General features: G+C 39.4%; 1 protein-coding gene across 1 annotated transcript; it reads left to right on the forward strand.

Annotated features, from left to right (window-relative positions):
• The first annotated feature begins 366 nt into the window (after positions 1-366).
• Positions 367-7,757, forward strand: Npy (neuropeptide Y). Its single transcript, XM_046463645.2, has 4 exons — positions 367-518; positions 1,440-1,627; positions 5,626-5,706; positions 7,560-7,757. Exons 2-4 carry the CDS (start codon positions 1,440-1,442, stop codon positions 7,582-7,584), a joined length of 294 nt encoding a protein of 97 aa, XP_046319601.1. The 5' UTR covers positions 367-518; the 3' UTR covers positions 7,585-7,757.
• Positions 7,758-20,798: the final 13,041 nt, after the last annotated feature.

Genomic DNA, 20,798 nt, shown 5'->3' on the forward strand with positions numbered 1-20,798 from the left:
GGAAATGCTCCACGAAGAAGTACAAGATTCGGGTAGCAGTACCCCCTCGTCCGACGGGTTGGTCATTTTAGCGGCTGGCGACAGAGCTTTGGACTGTGCCTACTTCTGCAGAACTAACCCCAAGTGAGGGAAAGCCGGGTCTCGACGCCGCCCGGAGGGCGCAGGCACTTGAGGTTTGACAGTGCCCAGAGAGCGCACTTGGAGTGCGCTGCTTCACGTTCATTGTCCAGTCCCGCAAGGCCTGGCGCGAGAGAGTTGGGGTGTAGGTGGCTTCTGAAGCAGACACTCGTGCGGCTGCAGCTCCAACCCCCTCCCCCAGCCGCTCGGGGGCGGGAAGTGGCGGGCGGGAGTCACCCAAGCGTGACTACCCGAGGCCCCTCCTGCCGCGGCAAGGGAGCTCCATAAAAGCCCAGTTGCGACCCGCTCTCAGCACCCCATCCGCCCGCCCTTACACCTGGAAGAGGAGCTCCCCCACAGCAGAGCACTTGCCGCCCAGCCACGCCCGCTCGCCAGCCACCGTGAGTATCCGGACCGGTTTGGGTAAGGGCGGGAGCTAAGGGGGCGCGGGTGAACTTGCCCCGGGCATCATCTCACCCTCTGCGGAGCCTTGGAGTCCTGGGAGGTCGCACTCGGATCTCTAGATTTTGCGCCCCGGACTTTGCCATTTTCACGCCCAGATGCCCGCCATCCCTTCTTGGCGGCTAAATTTCATTTGTCCTTTCTGGTCCCCTCTGGTTGTCCTTCTGCCCTTCTCCAGGTCCCTCCGATTTGGGCGTACCCTCGGGGTTATGTTTTGATAGATAGGGAGGGAAAAGGTGGGACCCCTATCCCAAGGCATCTGACCATCTCCCCGCAGCCAGATTTCGGTGGGCGGAGAGAGGTTTCCCAGGCAGCGCCCTCGAGTGAGGAATACCCCACCGGCGCCCAGTCACCTCAAGATCCTTGAAATCTGTTCCGAGACAGGCTAGCCTGGCTAGTAGTTCTCTTTCCCTCTTCCCAACTCAGTTGTCACCCGGAGGGAATCTCAATCATAGCTGTCCATCCCAGACAAACCAAAGTAACAGAGAAGAAAGTTTTCTCCTCCGAGAAGTATTGAGGGAGAATGGGAAAAAAGTGATCACCCTTTAACTCAGAGGGAAAAACTTCCGATTCTGTTTTCAAACTGTTTTCCTGACCAAGCCTCCACTCTGCGCCTCTAGCTGCGCTACTCAGTCCTTAGGACTTATATGAAAGTTGCTCTCAGTTTTCCCGCGGAGCAGAGGGGCGGGGCCCGGACAGAACATCTTAGCCATCGAAGATCAGCTTCCTTCTGTATGTAGAACTGGGACTTGAGAGGATTGGGGGCGTCGAGGGTGACAGCAGCGAAAAGGGCTCAGGAGTGCGTCCTCTGAATCCCCAAGTTCCCCAACTCCAATCCATTGAAACTTTTATGTCCGCAGATGCTAGGTAGCAAGCGACTGGGGCTGTCCGGACTGACCCTCGCCCTGTCCCTGCTCGTGTGCTTGGGTGCGCTGGCCGAGGCTTACCCCTCCAAGCCGGACAACCCGGGAGAGGACGCTCCAGCGGAGGACATGGCCAGATACTACTCGGCTCTGCGACACTACATCAACCTCATCACTAGGCAGAGGTGGGTGGGATCCGTGAGAATGACTCAGGAAGCACCAAGCCCTCACACTGCAAATCCTGGGGATCTTAGGCGAAAGGGACCGTTTCTTTTTCTTTGCTACATCCAAGGAATGACCATATCAGGCACATATTCAGCTCTAGGTAAAATGTTCAGGGCACAAACTGCAGAAACAGGGTTCAGTCCCTGTGTAACTACTCACTCAGGTTCCCCAAGCTGGTGTTTGGCATCTCCTCCCACTTACCCAGGGTCTTTTTTGTTTTTAAGCCCCTTGGAGCCTGTCTAGCCTTCTCCATGGGAAAAGTGCCCAGTGAAAGGAGCAGGAGTGCCTCTAAGAAAATGGGTAGGAAGGAGAGTGAACCAGGTGTCTAGGGAAACTACCACCACCAAAGAAAACCAAGGAGGAAACAGCCTGGTCACCAAGAGGAGGCTACACTTTCCAACATACCTAGGGCAAACCCAGTGACAGCATTTAGGAAGAGACAAACAGAGCTGTGTGTTTCTTACCTACAGCATTTTTGGCAGTCTCACCTCTATGCTTGAAATCGTGATCCCATTATTAACAATTTAGCATGAAAACAGTTCATTTAAAAATGAAGATTTGGCCCATTTTATAGCAGGTGAGTTCTGAAAAGAAAGTCTTACTTTCTTTATTAAGAAAAAAACTTATATTGATCTAGTAACTCTAGGATAAATCCAGAGAATACTTGGAATCTGAAAAATTATAAACTTTTTTTTCTCGGATGCCCAGAAAATTAAAATGAAATGTCACACTTTCACTCTTAACATTGACTATTAAGTGAAAAATCAAATCCAATCTATTTTACACACAATGCGGTGTTTAAATTTTGTTTTCAAAACTGGTGCATCTCAGTTCTAAATCATTTAACATGTCATTTTAAGGAGCTATAAAGGATGAGCCCTTTAGAAGCATTAATGTTATTTAACATGTTTCAATTATGTGTTTTAAAGTATTGTTTTGTTCTGTTTATTTTTTTTAATCATGTTTTTACTTTTACAGGTCAGGGAATAGTTGGAAAAAATCAAAGCAGGGTGTGTGGGGGTAGGGGGAGAATTTATACTTAAAAAATAGTTTCCTTCCTTTTGTGTCATCAAAACGGCATGTGGCATTGTGAAAAGACTTATGAAAAAGTTCAAATTTACAGAGGATCAATTAAATAATATTGGTTCATGATCCCTTAAAATAAAAAAAAACAATGTTTTGAATCCTAATGACTTCTCAGAAAGTTAATTGCTGCAAATTCCTGCTTTTTGTACAGCCCAGGAAAAAAAGAATTTAGACAAACAATAAAGATATTAACTGTTATTTTTTTCTAGGAAAACAATGTCATTAAGTCATAGCAAAAAATATAGCAGAACTCATTTTTGCTAAGATGATTGCTACAAAGCTTTGCCATTATATAAAATTTTAGCTTTTTAAAATATTTTCCTAGGTGTCTTATCCAGTCCTTTCCTCAAAGCTTTGAAGTTAATATGTTTTCCATTTTACAGTTCATGAAATTAAGAACATTTCATGAAGGTTTCTTTTAGGGATTATGGAACTGAAGCCCTCTATTGAGTTTCTTTGAATGTTGTCTTCACCATTAACAGTATCATCTCCAACATCTTTGATGAGGAAAAAATGGGAGAGGAACTTGAGTTCCATAGGAAGAGATTCAGGTTAGCTGAGAATAAGCTGGTGCCACAGTTTCCAGCCTCAACTTCCTGTAAATTCCTTCTTGGAAGCCATCAGAGGCTCCTTGTGCACCTGCATCTCCTCCATTGTGCACCTATTGACTTCCCGCCATTGATGCCCACTCACATGCACAAGTATTTTTTTTAAATTATAGTGTCATTTGTGATTATGTTTGAAGTCAGCATATATGGTCATATGAAACTGTTCTCTTCTTTTTTCTACTCGGTTCGTGTTTTTGATGTATAGCCCTGTTGCTCTGTGTAACCTAGTTCACTGCCTCTGAAAGTTGCTTTGTTTATTCCAGAGTGTGGGTCTATCACATTTTGCTTATGTGGTTCCCTAGATCAGCAGCTCTCAGGTGGTGATATTCTCTCCAGGACATTTGGCAATATGTGGTGACACTTTTAATTGCTCAGCTAGGGTGGGTGCTACTATCATTTTGTATGTAGAAGAAAGGGATACTGCTATACATCCTAGAATGTCCAAGACAGCCCCCTACAAAACCTCAAATGTCAGCAGTGCCAAGGTTGAAAAACTCAGCCCTATATTACTGTTTCTCATCCTGGTTGCACATTAAAATCACCAGGGAGCTTTAGCAATATATATAAGTTGGCCTCCACCCGAGACCAATTAAATGAGACCCTCTGAGAGGTGGGACCTAGGCTTTATAGTGTTTTTTTTTTTCTTTTTTCTAACTCTCTTTTCTTTAAGCTCTCCAGGTGATTCTAATGTGCAGCCACATTTGAGAATTTTGCCCTGGAGACTCAATCTTTGCAAGTTAAGGCATTGTAGAGAAGAAGGATAATCCAGAATTAATTAGAGAAGGAAGAGTAGTGAATATTGCTGTCCTGGAACCTAGTTTATAACTGTGCAAATCCCACTATTAGAGATTTAGATTCTTTTCTGTTAAATTAGAGAAAATGGTTGCCAGTTCTTTCACTCACTGGGGCATGATGAAAGTAAGTGAATTAAGGTTGCCCAAGAGTTTTAAAATTAGTGAAAATCAACTGATGGACAGAATAACTAAATATAAGCAGCAGCCTGCAGCCTGATATCACAACTCAAGGAAGTCTTAACAATGCTGGGAGAGAGACTCGGAGGTCGAGGACAGTGAGGGCTTTGTTTTTGTTGTTGTTGTTTGTTTGTTTGTTTTTCTTCCTTTGAGCCTCTGCAAAGGAGCTCACATCTTTCCAAAAGAAAAAAAATTGGGTTTAGTTATGTTTGGTAAGCAGTTAAAGCATATTCTCTGTCAGCTTTGTTTAGCTGTTGTACCTATTAGTTAATTAATCTATGCCAGGTTAAACTTCCATTTGTAAACAAAATGGCTCCTGGTGTCCAGAACCTTTTCTAAGAAAGGAGAAAATACTCTGCAAAAAATTTAATTTGTATAGATTTGTCAAACCCATTGGCAGTGTCCTGAAGCAGGATACTTACATTACTCTCACAGGTAAATGTAAATTTGCATTCAGATATTGTCCCAACATATCTAGCTACAGGAGGTAGGATAAAAAGAGCACTTTCATGGATCAATAGGATTCCTTTAAACTTATAGGGCAAGTTAAAAATCACAGCATCAAGGAAGGTTTTTAGCTTTTGGTGCCTTGAAAAAATATGGAAAACATAAGACGCAGGATCTGTTGGTAGCCGTAATGATGGATGCATTTCAACGGCAGTAACTTGCACATGTATATCACTTTGTCACTCTAAAAGCATTGTGACTCACTTTCGCATTGAATTTTCACAAAGACTCTGATTTAAACACGGGTTACAATTTATTTATGAATAAGAAAACAGATTCAAAAACACAGGTGGGGTTTGAACATCATACTGCTATTTTTTTTTTCTGGAACTATCATTTGGTCTCCTTGTTAAGATTTAACTGCTGTGTATCATCAGAACTATAGCCAATCAACTAATTATGGAAACATTTGGAATCAAGCTTCAGTGCTTTTAAATTTCCTGTCACCTAGTTATAAAAGAATATCTCTATATATACATGTACTACTGGTGGTAGTTTTAAAAGACAAGAATTTGATTAGAGCTTTGGGTTGCATTTAAATACTCTACTAAGTTATTTATTATGAATTTAAGCAAATTTTAAATATATGTGAAACTTAAATCATATTTTTGATTTTTGATAGTAGATGTTTCATACACCTAGATTACTTATTAGCACATGAACAAGTGAAAATACCTTGTAGGTTCAATATCCCAAATAGGAGACAATCTTCTTTTTTACTAAAGACTTCTATGGCTATTCTAAGCTTGCTTTAAAAAGACTTTCCTTTTGTTTTTCTTTTTCCAGATATGGAAAACGGTCTAGCCCTGAGACACTGATTTCAGACCTCTTAATGAGAGAAAGCACAGAAAATGTCCCCAGAACTAGGTATGACTCTTGTGTGATGACATTGTTACAGAACTCAGGTGCCCAGGTAAAGATGGGTGGCAGTGGGGTAGAGGAGGGGAGGGATTTGGCAGAAATTGGAATGGAGAATCAGACAGGGAGGACATTTCTTTTCATGCACTCAAGGTAAATCTCTAAATTTCTGTGTAGTGACATTTCCTAGCCCATACTATTTGGTGCTCCTTTGAAAACTCTAAACATAGATAACTTTGGGCTCAGAAATTATTACTCTGAGTAGATTTTATAGTATTGTTATCATTGGGGTTGCATAGAGTAAGCCCCCTAACTCTAAATTTAAATGACCAGTTGTCCATCTTTGCCTAAATAATCTCTAGTTTTCATACACTTGGTGGAGTGCCTGCGTTTCCTAGGAAATGTTCCCCGTGTGTTTGTCTACAGCCTTCCCGCATAAAGTTGTAGATGAATCAGTAGCTCCTGGTGACTTTGGGCACGTTTTAGTTCAACATAGTAATATATTACATTCAATGAATGACTGTTGAACGACATTATTCGTAGCAGTTTATTTGTAGGCTTGAACTTTCTTGGAGTGTAGATCTGTCTTGGGAAGAGACGTCCCTAAAATCTAAATGTTAGCCCTTGGGCTGAGATCCTATGGCACTTCCTGGACGAGGAAGGAGTGCTGCTATAAAGAAGCCTAATCTGCTTCCATTTTCATATTCCATTGGCTACTTTACCCACCCCCACCCCCCACCCCGCTCTGTCCACAGTAGGAGGCAGAGGTCCACTCTTGTCCTGGGTAGGTTAGCTGCCTCAGACCCCAGCTCTACAACCAACGTCAAGAACCAATTTCCCCAGAAGAGGTCACTAGCACACTTGCTCAGTGAGTGTGACCGAGGTGTCACTCTTCATTGAGATTCTCTCGAGAGAATCCCAGGTAACCCTTGGGCCACCCACCTCCCCTCCTGCTCTCCCTCAGTTCCCTTGTGAAATGGCCAGCCATTGTGAAGGGCACAAATATAGAGTTGGCAGTTTCCGTTTCTCTCAGGGAAACAATGATTCAAACTGGAACAAAACTCCAGTGCTCTTGTCCCCAGAAGTACCAGCTCCGACTTAAACAGCAAATCCAAGAGAAACAGATGGAAAATCACAAGGCTGTTTTAATACTAAGCAATAAGTGCCTTTTCATGTTTCGTTGACGTGCAGATGATATTTGCCACAGTAAGAAGTTTCGGGTAGGCTGTGTCTTCTTTCAGTTAGGAAAAGTAACCATCCACATCTACTTAGAACTCTGTTGCTGGTTTTGTCTTGTGGCCCCACGTAACACAGTTAGTGCATGCAAAAGTTAATTGAACCCTGATTGACAGACTCATGGCAATTAGAAAGAAACAAAAGCTGATAGCCTTGAAGTTGCCTGCGAGTGCTGTTTTCTTGAAAAGGGCTTTTTATAGTCTAATAAATAGCATCCTACTACACAACAAGGCTTTCGGGGGGGGGGGGGGAAAACAACGGAAGCATATTCAGTTGAGTAACACTAACTTTCTTGTTACAGTTTCATGTGATTCCTGTAGTTTTGATCTTCAGAAATATTGCTGAGTTCCTCAGCTCCTTTGATATGTACAGAGCCTTTTAAATACTCCCTCGGAGATTTGCCTGTGACTTCCTTAGCATGAGTGAAAGCCTCTCAGCTGGGTCTTTGCACATCATGGCTGTCTCACTCCTACTATTCCACATGGCCTCTGATTTAGAGTGCCAACGGGAGGTTTCTCGAGAGTTTCTGATCATCTTTCAGTTCAGAGCTGTGTGTCTCACTCTTGAAAGTATCCCAGGCAGTCAAGCAGCTTCTCTTAACATGCTTTGCTTCTTATGTGTTACAGGCTTGAAGACCCTTCTATGTGGTGATGGGAAACAACACTTGCTCTCCAAGCTTTTCCTATTTTCAACCATATTTCATTCTGTAAAACAGATTCCACCTGTCCTACCTGAGCATGCAGCCATTGTGCTGGATTCTGCCATGTTTTCCTTTGTCATCATTGTATATATGTGCATTTAAATAAAGCACCATGCAGTCAGAAGTGTGTTCTCCTCAGTGAATGATCTGTTATTGCAATAGAGAGAATTACTTGAAATTATTCATTAAATAATAACCACCCTCAAAAAAGATTCAATGGCCATGAAAGATACAAAGATATTGTTATTTATGGTGACCCAGACTCTGTGTATGCATGTGTGTTTGTGTGTGTGTGTGTGTGTGTATAGGTGGGTGTAACATATAGAAGTATTTAGCGATGTTTGTCAAGGGAATGTTAATTTGGAGAAAATATTCAAAACTCCCTCCACCATTCACATGGGATTCTTGCTAATCTTGTTAACCTATGCCATCACGAGATTGCTATCTCATAAAACTGTCTCTAAAATGTCCTCTATGTCTCCAATACTGCAGTTACTAACCACATGTAGCGTTTGAACCCTTCGTGTAGCTAATGCAAATAAGGAGTTGAGTATTACATTTTTTTAAAATTTGAATTAATTTGAGTAGCCATGTCTCTAGTCGTTGCCGTATCAAACTGCTGAGGTCTATACATCTATGTAGGTCACCACTCTTAGAATTTGAGTCAAAAACACACTGAGTAGGAAAATTACCTTTTCACACAACATTGGGGCATGTTAATTAACTTAGCTGAAGGTTATTTAACTTCCTCTCTTTCTTCAAGTACTCATTTACACGGGCAGAGTTTAAAATTAATGTTATTAAATTCTTACATGTAACTTTTAAAACATAGAAAATAAGTCTCATCTCATACTGGTATCTTTGTACTACACCATAAAAATGTACACAAATATTTTTATGTAACATGTTGAAGTTGCTTGCAAAACCCCAAGAATAACAATATGCAGTCGTGTGCTTAATGAAGGGACACATTTTGAAAAATGGAGGTGACTTTGTCATTGTGTGAATATCACAGAATGTACCTATAAAAACTAAAATGGATATGACATCACTAGGCTACACAGTATGATCTTATGGGACCACTGTCGTATGTGTGGTCCTTCATTGACCAAAACACTATGACGTTGTCAATGACTACACATCATGCATGACTTAAGGAGTTTTACAGCATATACAATATTTTCTGTATATAAAAATTTTACTGATTTTTAACCAGAGAAGACATTGATGTTACAAAATATAAAGCCCCTAATAAAACTAAGATAAAATTGTTCTGTGATTACCCAAAACATTCCCCTCACCTCTATTTCTTTGAACTAAATTGTGATACATAAGGTGTTTTTTTTTTTTTAAATCTTCAAAGGTTGAATCCTTTACAGTGTATTATCACACAACATCAACATTCTGTATTAACCTACTATGTTTGGAGAATTTCTTTACTAAAATTAGTATTATGCAAAGAAAGTTGATTTGAAGATCCATCTGGCAGCACAGACATGCTGAGTATTCATCATCATGTATAGAATTTTTGTTTGCATGGAGTAGAGAAAATAAAAGTAATATACACCAACCACCAAAAGAATCCAGGAATTTTATTTTAAGCAAAAATTTAACCTCTTACCTCACCAAGCCTAAATGCCTGGGAAGCTTAGCATTAAACAGCCCACATTTCACTCATACCCAGTCTTTGCCCTCACTGCCTCTTCACCTCATCTTAGTAGAAAGACAACTGAACCTTTGTGACTGTGAGCTCTGTAGTCCTGACCCAGTGGCTGTTGATCTCTCTGACCTTCAAATTCACTGGACTTCTGGGTTCTCATGAAATGAAGATAATAATTCCTACACTGGGATCAAAATTCAAGTTCAGTTACAAGTAAGTAATAGAAGGGAGGTGATTAAATATAAAATTTTTGATGGGTTGGATTATTAATCCCTAATAATCAATTAATTAGTTTTAGGATATACAATGATGGCAAACAAAAAAAAATTGCAAAACTGTTTTCCAAGAGATTTTTGTGATAGTATTTCTCAAACATTTTTAACCTGTTGAACATGCTTGGAATAGGCTTAGAGATGTTGGATCACCTACCTGTCACTGCAAAAGTAAATAAATAACTAAAACAATAATAATAATCTTCACTAGAGCTACATTAAGAATAATTCAACCTTCATTTTGAAATGCTTATGAACAACATAATTATTATCAAGTAAATCTACAAGCGTTATTAAGTTCTCCTCTGAGCTATGTTCTATGAGGTATGAATTGTGCTTTAGTTCTTTGCAGATGTCACTGTCTTTATTTTGATCCTTATAGCACCTGTGATACAGGCAGATGGTTATCTCCTCAGTTTTTACAGATGAGGAAACTGAGAAGTAAGGAAAATAAATGACTCATCCCACCTCATTCCAGCTAGTGAGACTAGACAATGCCTCTATTCGCAACTTCTTACTCTCCTGATGGTGTTTTCCAAGATAGGTAAGTGAAGACCAGGTCCCATGTGATCCAGTTAAACACATAATGCCAACACATTTAAATTAGAGAATAACAAAGGACTAAACTAATTGTGCAAGAGACAAAATGAGCAGAACTAGCTGAAAAAAAGCTTAATAGAAACTGTGAATGTGAATGTTAAGGAAATTATGGGTGAGGAGGACAGGTGGGCTCAACACAGGTGGGTCTGGCACAACTTATGGAGGGAATCTTCAGGGATCCACCTGGCAGGACCAGATGCAGGGTGGCCGGAGGTTGGATGGATAAACTAGGTTCAAGAATGGACAAACTCATCCATTCGTTTGCTAAACATTTTTTGAGCACCTAACATATTGGACATTGGACTGAACTGAGGATACAAGGATCGATCTTGTTTTTTATAGAATTTACTATCTAACCAAGGGAGACAGATGACAGTGCACTGTTGGAAGTGCAAAGATGGAAGTATTAGAGGTCTGCAAGTTAGTAGGTCCTAGAATCTTCTCACTGAGTGTGCTGCTTTCAACAGTTTCCTGACAAGAGGATGCTACCTATGAGAATCAATTGCCAAGTGGGAAAGCATCCAACCAAGCCAAACACAGGGTTGCCCTATAGACTGAGCCAGGGTGCCTGACTGAGGTCTGTTCCTCTGGGGTACCCCTCCTTTACACTATATTCAGCCTCCTGGTGGATAATGACAGGAATGAGAAAGTCTCTGGAGCAGATTCTCAAATCTATTTACCCAATAACCACGTAGACAAGAAGGCCAGCCTGCCACTTCTAACAGCCGATGAAATAAGAATATGGACACGTGTGATGGCTTATGACCCTTTGACAGTGTCCTTGCCTGTTAGTGCAATGTGGTCTAATGACTCAGTCAAAAGAGCAACTCCCTTCCCATGAGAAGGGGACAGGAAAAGAGAATAGAGCAAGTGGCCAGAAGCCTGGATGGGCCAAAGCTAAAACTAGGATATTTTGTAGGTTCTGCAAATTCAACTAATACATCCTATTTCATAGCAGAGAAAACTCCTTCCTCCCCAACAGAAAATGTCTCCTGGTTTTATGGGAGCAGGGAAGGGTGCCCAGCCTAGGCTGGGGAGAGTGCAGGAGGCAGGACAGACTTCCTAGGGAATCCGAGGCTTGACCTAGGGTTTGAAGGATGAGCAGCAATTTCAGATGAAGAATTCCAGAGAGGAGAGAGAGGATATGCAGATGTATTTTGATTACTTTTAAATTATTTTTGATTCTCATACTTTAAATTTTGCTGGTCTAAGAGGAAAATCCCACTTGAGAGCCAATCAAGTTCGACACCACCCCACAACTCTTTCCTCCAGGCATCTCCCCACTGACCCCAATCCCACCTGCTCTTACTGCAGACTGTGCCCAATACTGGGACCTCTTTACCAATATTTTTTTAACATTTTTTTAGTTGTAGTTGGACACAATACCTTTGTTTCATTTATTTATTTTATGTGGTGCTGAAGATCAAACCCAGCACCCCACACATGCTAGGTGAGCGCTCCACCACTGAGCCCCAGCCCCAGCCCCATCAATATTCTTCATTCAGCCAAATCAGGATTAGATCATTCAGCATTAGATATTAAAATTGTTTTTGAATTAGTACATTATAGCTGTACATAATATTGGATTTGTTTTGATATAATTACATAAGCATGGAATATAATTTGCTCCCATTCAGTCCCCAGTATTTCCTTTCCCCTCTCCTCCCTCCCCCTGTTGCCTTTCTTCTATTCTATTGGTTTTTCTTCTATTTATCTTTTTTTTTAATTAGTTCAGCCTGGAATATCTTAACCACAATCTTGTGGACAAATCGACATGTCCAGAAAATAAATGTTGTAAGGTTGGTTCCACTCCCTCATTCAGGAAGAGACTCACTATTCCTTTTGCAATATTAGCTGCCTTAATATCTTGCAGCCTCTTTCCCCAGCCTAGGGTCAGGACAGAGGAACAGAGAGAGAAAGAAAACTTAGCACTGGCCTGAGGCCTCCACACCATAGTTCAGTTCTTTGCAGGTGAAAGAAGATGGCAGATGCACCTGCCTCAAACCGCACACACGTGCAGATTCAACATGTACTACTGAAGACAGTAAAGTGAATGGGATGGCAGCTAATTATCCCTCCTCTTTCTTTCTATTGCATAAACATTATGCTTTTATGGTTACCTTTTTTTTTTTTACCACATATGCAATAGAAAATGGTTGTTTTTTCCTCCATGCAGAACATTGGAACATTGGAATCAGTTACAATGCCATCGAACTACACAAAAATTTTTTCCTATTATCATGAAGGAAAACAGTATTATGAGTGAGGTGTTTCAGTGGAATATTCTTCTATTATGGTTCTGTGTAGAAGGATTATGATATTGTCATAACTAAAATTATTGCCTTTTCTCTTGCCTATTAGAACAATTAGCACAGTGTGAAATCATACAGAAAACTTTCCTCTTTTTAAAATTGAAATTGAATAACATATAATTAATCCTATGTGTCATCTGGGCTCATTTTTAAAGCGTGCTAAGTAATAGCTATCAAGTTAAACTCCTTCTCACGCTGTAGAATTGAAATGCTTTGCAGTTATTAGAATGGGTGATTGTGTGATGATACTGACCTTGTTGCCTGACACATAGTAGGTGCTCAGTGAGAGCTAGTTCAGTCTGGAATTGCCTATGAGGACTGGAAATGATCTCAAAGAAGCCAGAACACATGCAACATTTGACAAACAGCCTTACAAAGGCTCTTTGTGAGAGAATAGCATCATTTAAATTATTTTTCAATTAAAGGTTGCCTGGGATCATTTGGATTTTATTTATCCTAATAAAGCCTTTTTTTCACTGCCAAATCTTTTCAAAGCAGAGATACCTACTAAACTAACTGATTTGTAGAATTTAATTCAAGAATAATCACTGTTGGCAGAACATATTTTATGAAGTCATTCTTCCTAACAGACTGAATTATTGACCAGATTAAAAGGAACCATTTGATCTCTGATGGGCTTCTAGAGTCTCAAGAATACTATCAATTCAGGAAACAGTCATTGAATAGTCTCTCTGGGACAGGTATTCTGCTTGATTCTAGGGGTAATTTAAATGTGAGTTTTCCTGCTCTTGAAGATCTAGCTGTTTATGAAGGAGATGGACACAGGCTTAAGTGATTCTACTACAAGACAGATTATGAACAATGTTCTAATAGAAGCACAAAGTAAGAGCCATGGGAGAACAAGGGAGGCTGGAAACATTTGCAGTCGAGTATATGAGGAGTGGGAAGTGGCATGTGACCTGGACTTGGGGATGGCAGCTGTTCAGTTGTTTCTCTTTACTTTTGTAGATGCCATGATCATCATTAACTACATTAATTCCTTGAAGCAAGGTTGTGCAGGTGCCTAAACAAACTCCAGCTGAGATTCTGAAATCACTGCCTGGGGAAGTGGTGATTGGCCATCTATCTCAGAGTGGGCGTCTGTTTTCTGCTGACAACATGTGCAGTGGGATGAGAGCGTGAGGACCCTGGAGGGCTGTCTGGTCCTCTCTTGCTGCCCATACCTCCAGTCTGAAAATGATGGGCTCGTTGGGGACAATGATATGAGAAGAGTAAGTACTCAAAACTAAAATTATTTATTTCTTTTTGGCAGTGCTGGGGATTGAACCTAGGGCCTTGCATGTGCTAGGCACATGTTCTCCCAGTGAGCTACATCTGCAGCCCATTGTATCATTTTTTAAAAAGATATGATGTTTGGAAATGGGACATATTTCACTGGAGTATAAGTGATGAAGTGTTACAAAGGAGATGTTTCTTTTCTCTCCCTCATATGGAACCCAGAACTGCATCACAGGTGGAGGTGGAGGTGAGCATGATGTTCAGCAATGCAACAGAAGAAACTGTTGAGCAGAGTTCTCATGAAGGGCTCCATCAAATGTGGCTGATGTAAGAAGATCAGTTTTTGGGTGTTGGCCTGAGTGAGGGGATGACCAACTATTTCAGTTTTCCTCAAACTGTCCTCAAACTGCACCCAAAACCCTGAATTCTGGGAAGCCCCTTAGTTCCTGGAAAACTGGGACAGCTGGTAATTCCACTTAGGAATCAAACCACCATTTATGTTAATATTTTCAGGGGGGGAAAAAGTGCTCAGAATATGAATCTCCTTACAAGCAAGCACTTCACCAGGTTCAACATTTATTCCTGAATATGAATGTGCAACAGCATGCTATTTTCCTAATTGACCTTACAGTATATTCTTCCCTTTAGATCACTGTAAAAGGTAATTTAAAAATATTCCCATGTGGAGAAACAGCCACTGTGAAGACATTAAGAATGTTTTGAGTTTCTAGGCCAGCCACTTTTGTATTCTAACATTATAAATACATTGGTTCTGTGAATGCATAAATACTTAATTTCATGGACAATTAACTCTTTATAAGAAAAATGATTTCAACTTGAAATCCTAAATAGCTATTTGCCTTCTGAAATTACAACTAAGTTTTGCATGTTTCTCTTTGTGATAAGAATTGGGGTGAGAGTGAGCTAACATTGTGCTGAGTGACTATCATAAACTGATCCTTTATTTACTTCAATTCTTTTCATCTTCACTCAAACCATGAGAGAGGGGTACTGTTGGCTTCATTTTGCAAATGAGGAAGTGGAGGCAGAAAGACGGGAAGTGAGACAAGCTGTTGGGTGTTGCCATCAGCCTAACTCAGGCCAGTTTGCCTGCATACCCAGTTTTTTGTGGCATACGTTTTTACCTACAGTGATTCTAAGTCATTGCATTATGTTATGCCCTGTGATAGTAAGAGACAGGAAGCACAGAGAATTGCTAAGTTACAGATTTTGGTGTCTGAAAGACCTGGGATCTTTTATCATCATGCACTGGCTTCCCTTATCCTCAAAAATGCATGTTGCCTATCACTCATATACTGCTGGTGGGACTGCAAATTTGTGCAACCACTATGGAAAGCAGTATGGTGATTCCTCAGAAAACTGGGAATGGAATCACCATTTGACCAAGCTATCCCACTCCTTGGTTTATACCAAAAGAACTTGAAATCAGCCTACTACAGTGATGCAGCCACATCAATGTTTATAGCAGCACAATTCAGGATAGCTAAATTGTTGAACTAACTTTGATGCCCTTCAGTAGATAACTAGATAAAAAAAACTATGGTATATATACACAATGGAATATTACTCAGCATTAAAAGAGAATAAAATTATAGCATTTGCAGGTAAATGGATGTGTTAGAGTCTGTAAACAAGTCAAAATAACACCTGGCATTTAGCCAGGGGAATGTTAAAGTTCGTAAACAAGTCTGGATGGTGCCTGGCAAAATGCCAGAGGGAGTGGTTTGAGAAGTAACAAAAACAAGCCATTAAGTGTGGAGATTCCTTATTGGTTGACTGATGTATCTAGTTTATGCTAATTAGATAAACTGTGTGGAATGTATAAATACTGCTCCTGTCCTGCAATAAAGGGCTCCTACTCCTGCTGTATCAACATACACAAGATATTCGTCACCCCCCGGTTATTTTGCTGCAGCCGGACTGCGGCATGGATGGAGCTGGAAATATTATGTTAAATGAAGTTAGTCAATCCCCAAAAACCAAATGCTGAATGTTGTCTCTGATATGAGGATGCTGATCCATAATTGGGATGGGGGTGGGGAGCATGGGAGTAATGGAAGAACTTCAGATAGGGCAAAGGGGAGGGAGGGAAAAGAAGGGGGCAGGGAGGTAGGAAAGAGGATGATATGAGGTGGACATCATTACCCCAAGTACATCTATGAAGAAATGAATGGTGTGACTCTACTTTGTGTATAACCAGAGACAGGAAAAATTGTGCTCTATATGTGTACTATGAATTGAAACACATTCTACTGTCATATATTACAAATTAGAATACATACATAAATTTTAAAAAAGAAAAAAAGCACATTGCCTAAAAGTCTAGCATGTCTAATACTAATACAGCTATGCTGGCTTTTAATAAAAAATTCATATTTGTTTATTTCATCCATTTATCTTTAACCTTTATGAGACATTGAGCTCTAACTATCTCTTGTAACAAAATATAGCTATTTTAGAAATGTAAATAAAATGTTATTTTAATTAGCAAATTTAGACTATGTCCATATAATTACTTATATTTGTGTATATGATAGTTTTTACCATCATATCTTCTCTGTTTTCTATGCTTTTTTAAAGTTGCTTTTTCTTTTTCTTGTTTTATATTGAATAAGTCAAATTTCCTGATTCTTTTTCTTTCCTCTGGTAGTTTGGAATGTATATTTTCTAACTTGCTCCTAAACAAACTAAAGATATTAGGATGTGGTTAACTAATAATCATCTCCAGATATTTTGTTTGTCTTTCCAATCTAGACATTAATATTCTGTTTTTTTAATGCCTATTTACATTTATTCATGTTCACCAATTTTAAGTTCATTATCCTTTTTACAATGTATTCTTTCTGGATTCAAATTCTTTCTTTCTAAAGTATATCTTATAGAAGTTCTTCTAGATAGGGGTCTAAACTGGTAATCTACTTCAATGTTTTTCTAAAAATGTCTTTATTTTACTTTAATTCTCAAATAACACTTTAGATGGATACAATGTTCTACATCTGCAGACATTTATCTGTCAACACTCTGAAGGTTGTATTTCATTGACTCTCAACCTCTACTGTTTTATTTTTTGTTTTTGTTTTATTTTTTTTTATTGTTGGTTGTTCAAAACATTACATAGTTCTTGATATATCATCTTTCACACTTTGCTTCAAGTGGGTTATGAACTCCCATTTTTAGCCCATATACAGATTGCAGAATCACATCAATTACACATCCATTGATTTACATATTGCCATACTAGTAACTGTCGTGTTCTGCTACCTTTCCTATCCTCTACTATCCCCCCTCCCCTCCCCTCCCCTCCCCTCTTCTCTCTCTACCCCCTCTACTGACCTTCATTTCTCCCCCTTGTATTATTTTTCCCTTTCCCCTCATTTCCTCTTGTATGTTCTTTTGTATAACCCTGAGGGTCTCCTTCCATTTCCATGCAATTTCCCTTTTCTCTCCCTTTCCCTCCCACCTCTCATCTCTGTTTAATGTTAATCTTCTTCTCATGCTCTTCGTCCCTACTCTGTTCTTAGTTACTCTCCTTATATCAAAGAAGACATTTGGCATTTGTTTTTTAGGGATTGGCTAGCTTCACTTAGCATAATCTGCTCTAGTGCCATCCATTTCCCTGCAAATTCTATGATTTTGTCATTTTTTAATGCAGAGTAATACTCCATTGTGTATAAATGCCACATTTTTTTTATCCATTCATCTATTGAAGGGCATCTGGGTTGGTTCCACAGTCTTGCAATTGTGAATTGAGCTGCTATGAACATCGATGTAGCAGTGTCCCTGTAGCATGCTCTTTTTAGGTCTTTAGGGGATAGACCAAGAAGGGGAATAGCTGAGTCAAATGGTGGCTCCATTCCCAGCTTTCCAAGAAATCTCCATACTGCTTTCCAGATTGGCTGCACCAATTTGCAGTCCCACCAGCAATGTACAAGTGTACCCTTTTCCCCACATCCTCGCCAGCACTTGTTGTTGTTTGACTTCACACTGTTGATCTTAAGAAATCTGTAGTCATTCAGATGGGTTTTCTATCTCTGTCGTCTTTCTGCTATGGTTCATTTTCTATCCTTTTGTCTGTGGTTGCTTTTAAGAATTTGTCTTTGTCATGTGGCTCTGAAGTTTCCTGATAATGTGTTCAGACATGGAACTTCTTTTTATTTATTCTCATAAGAAAGTATCATTTTTAATCAAATAATTGGTGTGATTTATCTATTCACAGTTATTATTTGTTTAAATGTTACCCTATCTTACTTTCTCTATTCTTCTGTTCTTGTAATTCTATTAAACCTCGTTGTGTTTTACAAACCTTTTAACATCTTTCCTATTTCTCATCAATTTATTCATCTACACTGTATTCTGAATAATTGACTCAGATATCTCTTCCAGTTGCTTTTTCTTCAGCAGGTCCTTGAGTTTCCACTACCTCAGTATGTTGGATCTTCTTGCTCTCTCTCATCTCTTCCCATGGAGACTATTAAATCTGGTCAGTAGTGTAATTTTTTCTTTCAAGTGGCCCAAGGAAATCCCAACCATTTTATATTAATTCCTTGGCTTAGTAGCTCCTGGATTATGGGAGCAGCAAAAATATCTCAAACTTGATATCATCTACAACTTACAGTTTTAATTCCCCATGGAGACCCTTCTCACCCCATCCAGAGCCTTAGGCAAGCTGCTTAGGCAGCAAGCAAAACCAATGAGCATAGTTTTTTTCTAACCCATCCTTTCTTTATTTATTATATTTGCAATAAACAGATATTTAAAAATCCTGTGTTTATGCTGAAATTTCAGTTATACCTCCCAACTTCACTTGGGCTGAAAGCTCAGAATACTACCCTCATGTAGGTATTAAGCCTACACTCTTAAGTTCCTTGAATTTATCCCTGGTTTACCTTACAGGATAAAGCATGAGCATGGTTGTTTTGATTTTGGGATTTTAGTTGTCTTCGAAGTTGAAGTATTTAAATAACTCATTTTTTGTGAGCTCTACTTTGCATTTTAAATTATATATTTTATTTAGCATTTCTAGCTAGTTTGCATCACCTTAGTTCTTGCCTTTTTTCAAATGGATCTCATAGATGCTGATTCTCTGCTCGTTGCTAGGTCCTATGTGTACACAAAATGGTAGTCATCCCTTATGCCTCTAATATATGCAAAAGTTACACAAATATTTTCAGATTACAATCTTAGTAAGGCTGCCATCAAGGAGAACACAAGATGCACATAAGTTTACACCACAAATAATTAAGGAAACCACAGAATAGTGCGAAATTCAGCTCCAACCAAAGAGTATGGGATAGGAGAGAAAGCAGGTACTTTACCATGGCATGATTGAGGACAAGACACAATATCTTTCTCCATTAATTTTATATTCTAAAAAGACAAATAATAAGATCAACCTTGCATAACAGAATTAAATTGTACAATGCATAAAATACTTGACAAAATATCTAGCATGTTGTGACTACTCAATAAATTGTAGTTCCTCACACTAAAACAGAGAAAATAGGCATGTATGTGGTCATATTAATAATCAGAGATGGTTTTACAAATAAGAACTTTAGCAGCTAATTTAGGTACCTAATCAACCTGGCCTTTAGAAATATGAAATCCTGTTAGCCAATCACAAAAAACCAAATGCTGAATGTTTTCTTTGATATAAGGAGGTTGATTCATAGTGGAAAAAGGAGGGGGAGCATGGGAGGAATAGATGAACTCTAGATAGGGCAAAGGGGTTGGAGGGGAAGGGAAGGGGCATGGGGTTATTAATGATGGTGGAATGTGATGATCATTATTATCCAAAGTACCGGTATGAAGACATGAATTGGTGTGAATATACTGTGTATACAACCAGAGATATGAAAAATTGTGCTCTATATGTGTAATAAGAATTGTAATGCATTCCGCTGTCATATATAAATAAGAAAAAAAAAGAAATCTGAAATCCTTTAGGATCCAACTGGGGAAAAAAATCAATAGAATAAAAAATAAATAAATAAAAGTCAATAAAGATGCAGATGCTGACTTTTTCCTTACTCAGCACCCAGCACACTGAGACTCAGTCTCTTGAGTCTCCAGTTATGCAATATCTCTAATACATGTTGGTTGTCACTATCCTTGGAAGATCTGAAGAGGATAATTATTTTAAATACCTGTAGAATCTGCTCCTATCAAGGAGATATGACTCATGCATAACTGTATAATGTTTTCCCTCGATAGAGCCTATATTCTTCTCTCTCTCATAGCTGTTAATGAGTGAGGGGAAATAATAAGTGGAGAAGACAGTCACTTCTCTGGCCATTCTATCATGATGATAAAAATCTATCTTAGTGTTCCACAAGGATTGAATCAGAAGGTACTTTTAAAAAATCATTAATTTGTTGGGAACTGCCAGATCTTGTTCCTGGTATCAGTCCATAGCAGAGATGGTTAATGGTTTCTCATAATGAAAAGACGAATGAATAGTAATTACCTCCTGAAGGAGTACAGTGAAGTTGCTCCAGGGAAACTACTTATACTGAAGAACTAAAAATTATATTCTACCTCGACATCAATGTCTTTTCTAAGATTGGGTTCTGCTAGAATATTAAAGGTGAGCTGCTTTTTTCATCTATAGTAAAGAAATATATTTGTGGCACAGCTATGTTTTACCTCCCCACCCCCCGCCAAAAAAAAAGTAACTTTCTTTATTTCTCTCTAGTGGAACTAAATTGCCCATTAATGACAAGGAGAGTTAACTTGCCAATTACACATGACACAATCTCTGACTCATTTCAGATAGATCACCATTTCAATTCTGAGCTCCATAGCTAGACCAATGATTTCCCTTCCTCCCTCTAAACTATCTAAGTGCAAGGAACATCTTGGTGTTGGACTAAGAACCCTTGACCCAAAAGCTGTCCTTTCCCAAAGACTTCTCACCCTCAAAGAAGATGTAACTTACTTCTACTGGTCTGTCTCACTCACATTAATCCATATTGGTTTTTATTTGTTGGTTAGTTGGTTGTTGGTTTGTTAGTTGGTACTGGGGATTGAACCCAGGGTTGCTTTACCACCGAGCTACATCC

The sequence above is a fragment of the Marmota monax genome, unplaced genomic scaffold (genome assembly GCF_021218885.2).
Source record: "Marmota monax isolate L192 unplaced genomic scaffold, Marmota_monax_Labrador192_F-V1.1 WCK01_AAM20220418_F8-fsc00057, whole genome shotgun sequence".
NCBI classification, from domain to species: domain Eukaryota; kingdom Metazoa; phylum Chordata; class Mammalia; order Rodentia; family Sciuridae; genus Marmota; species Marmota monax.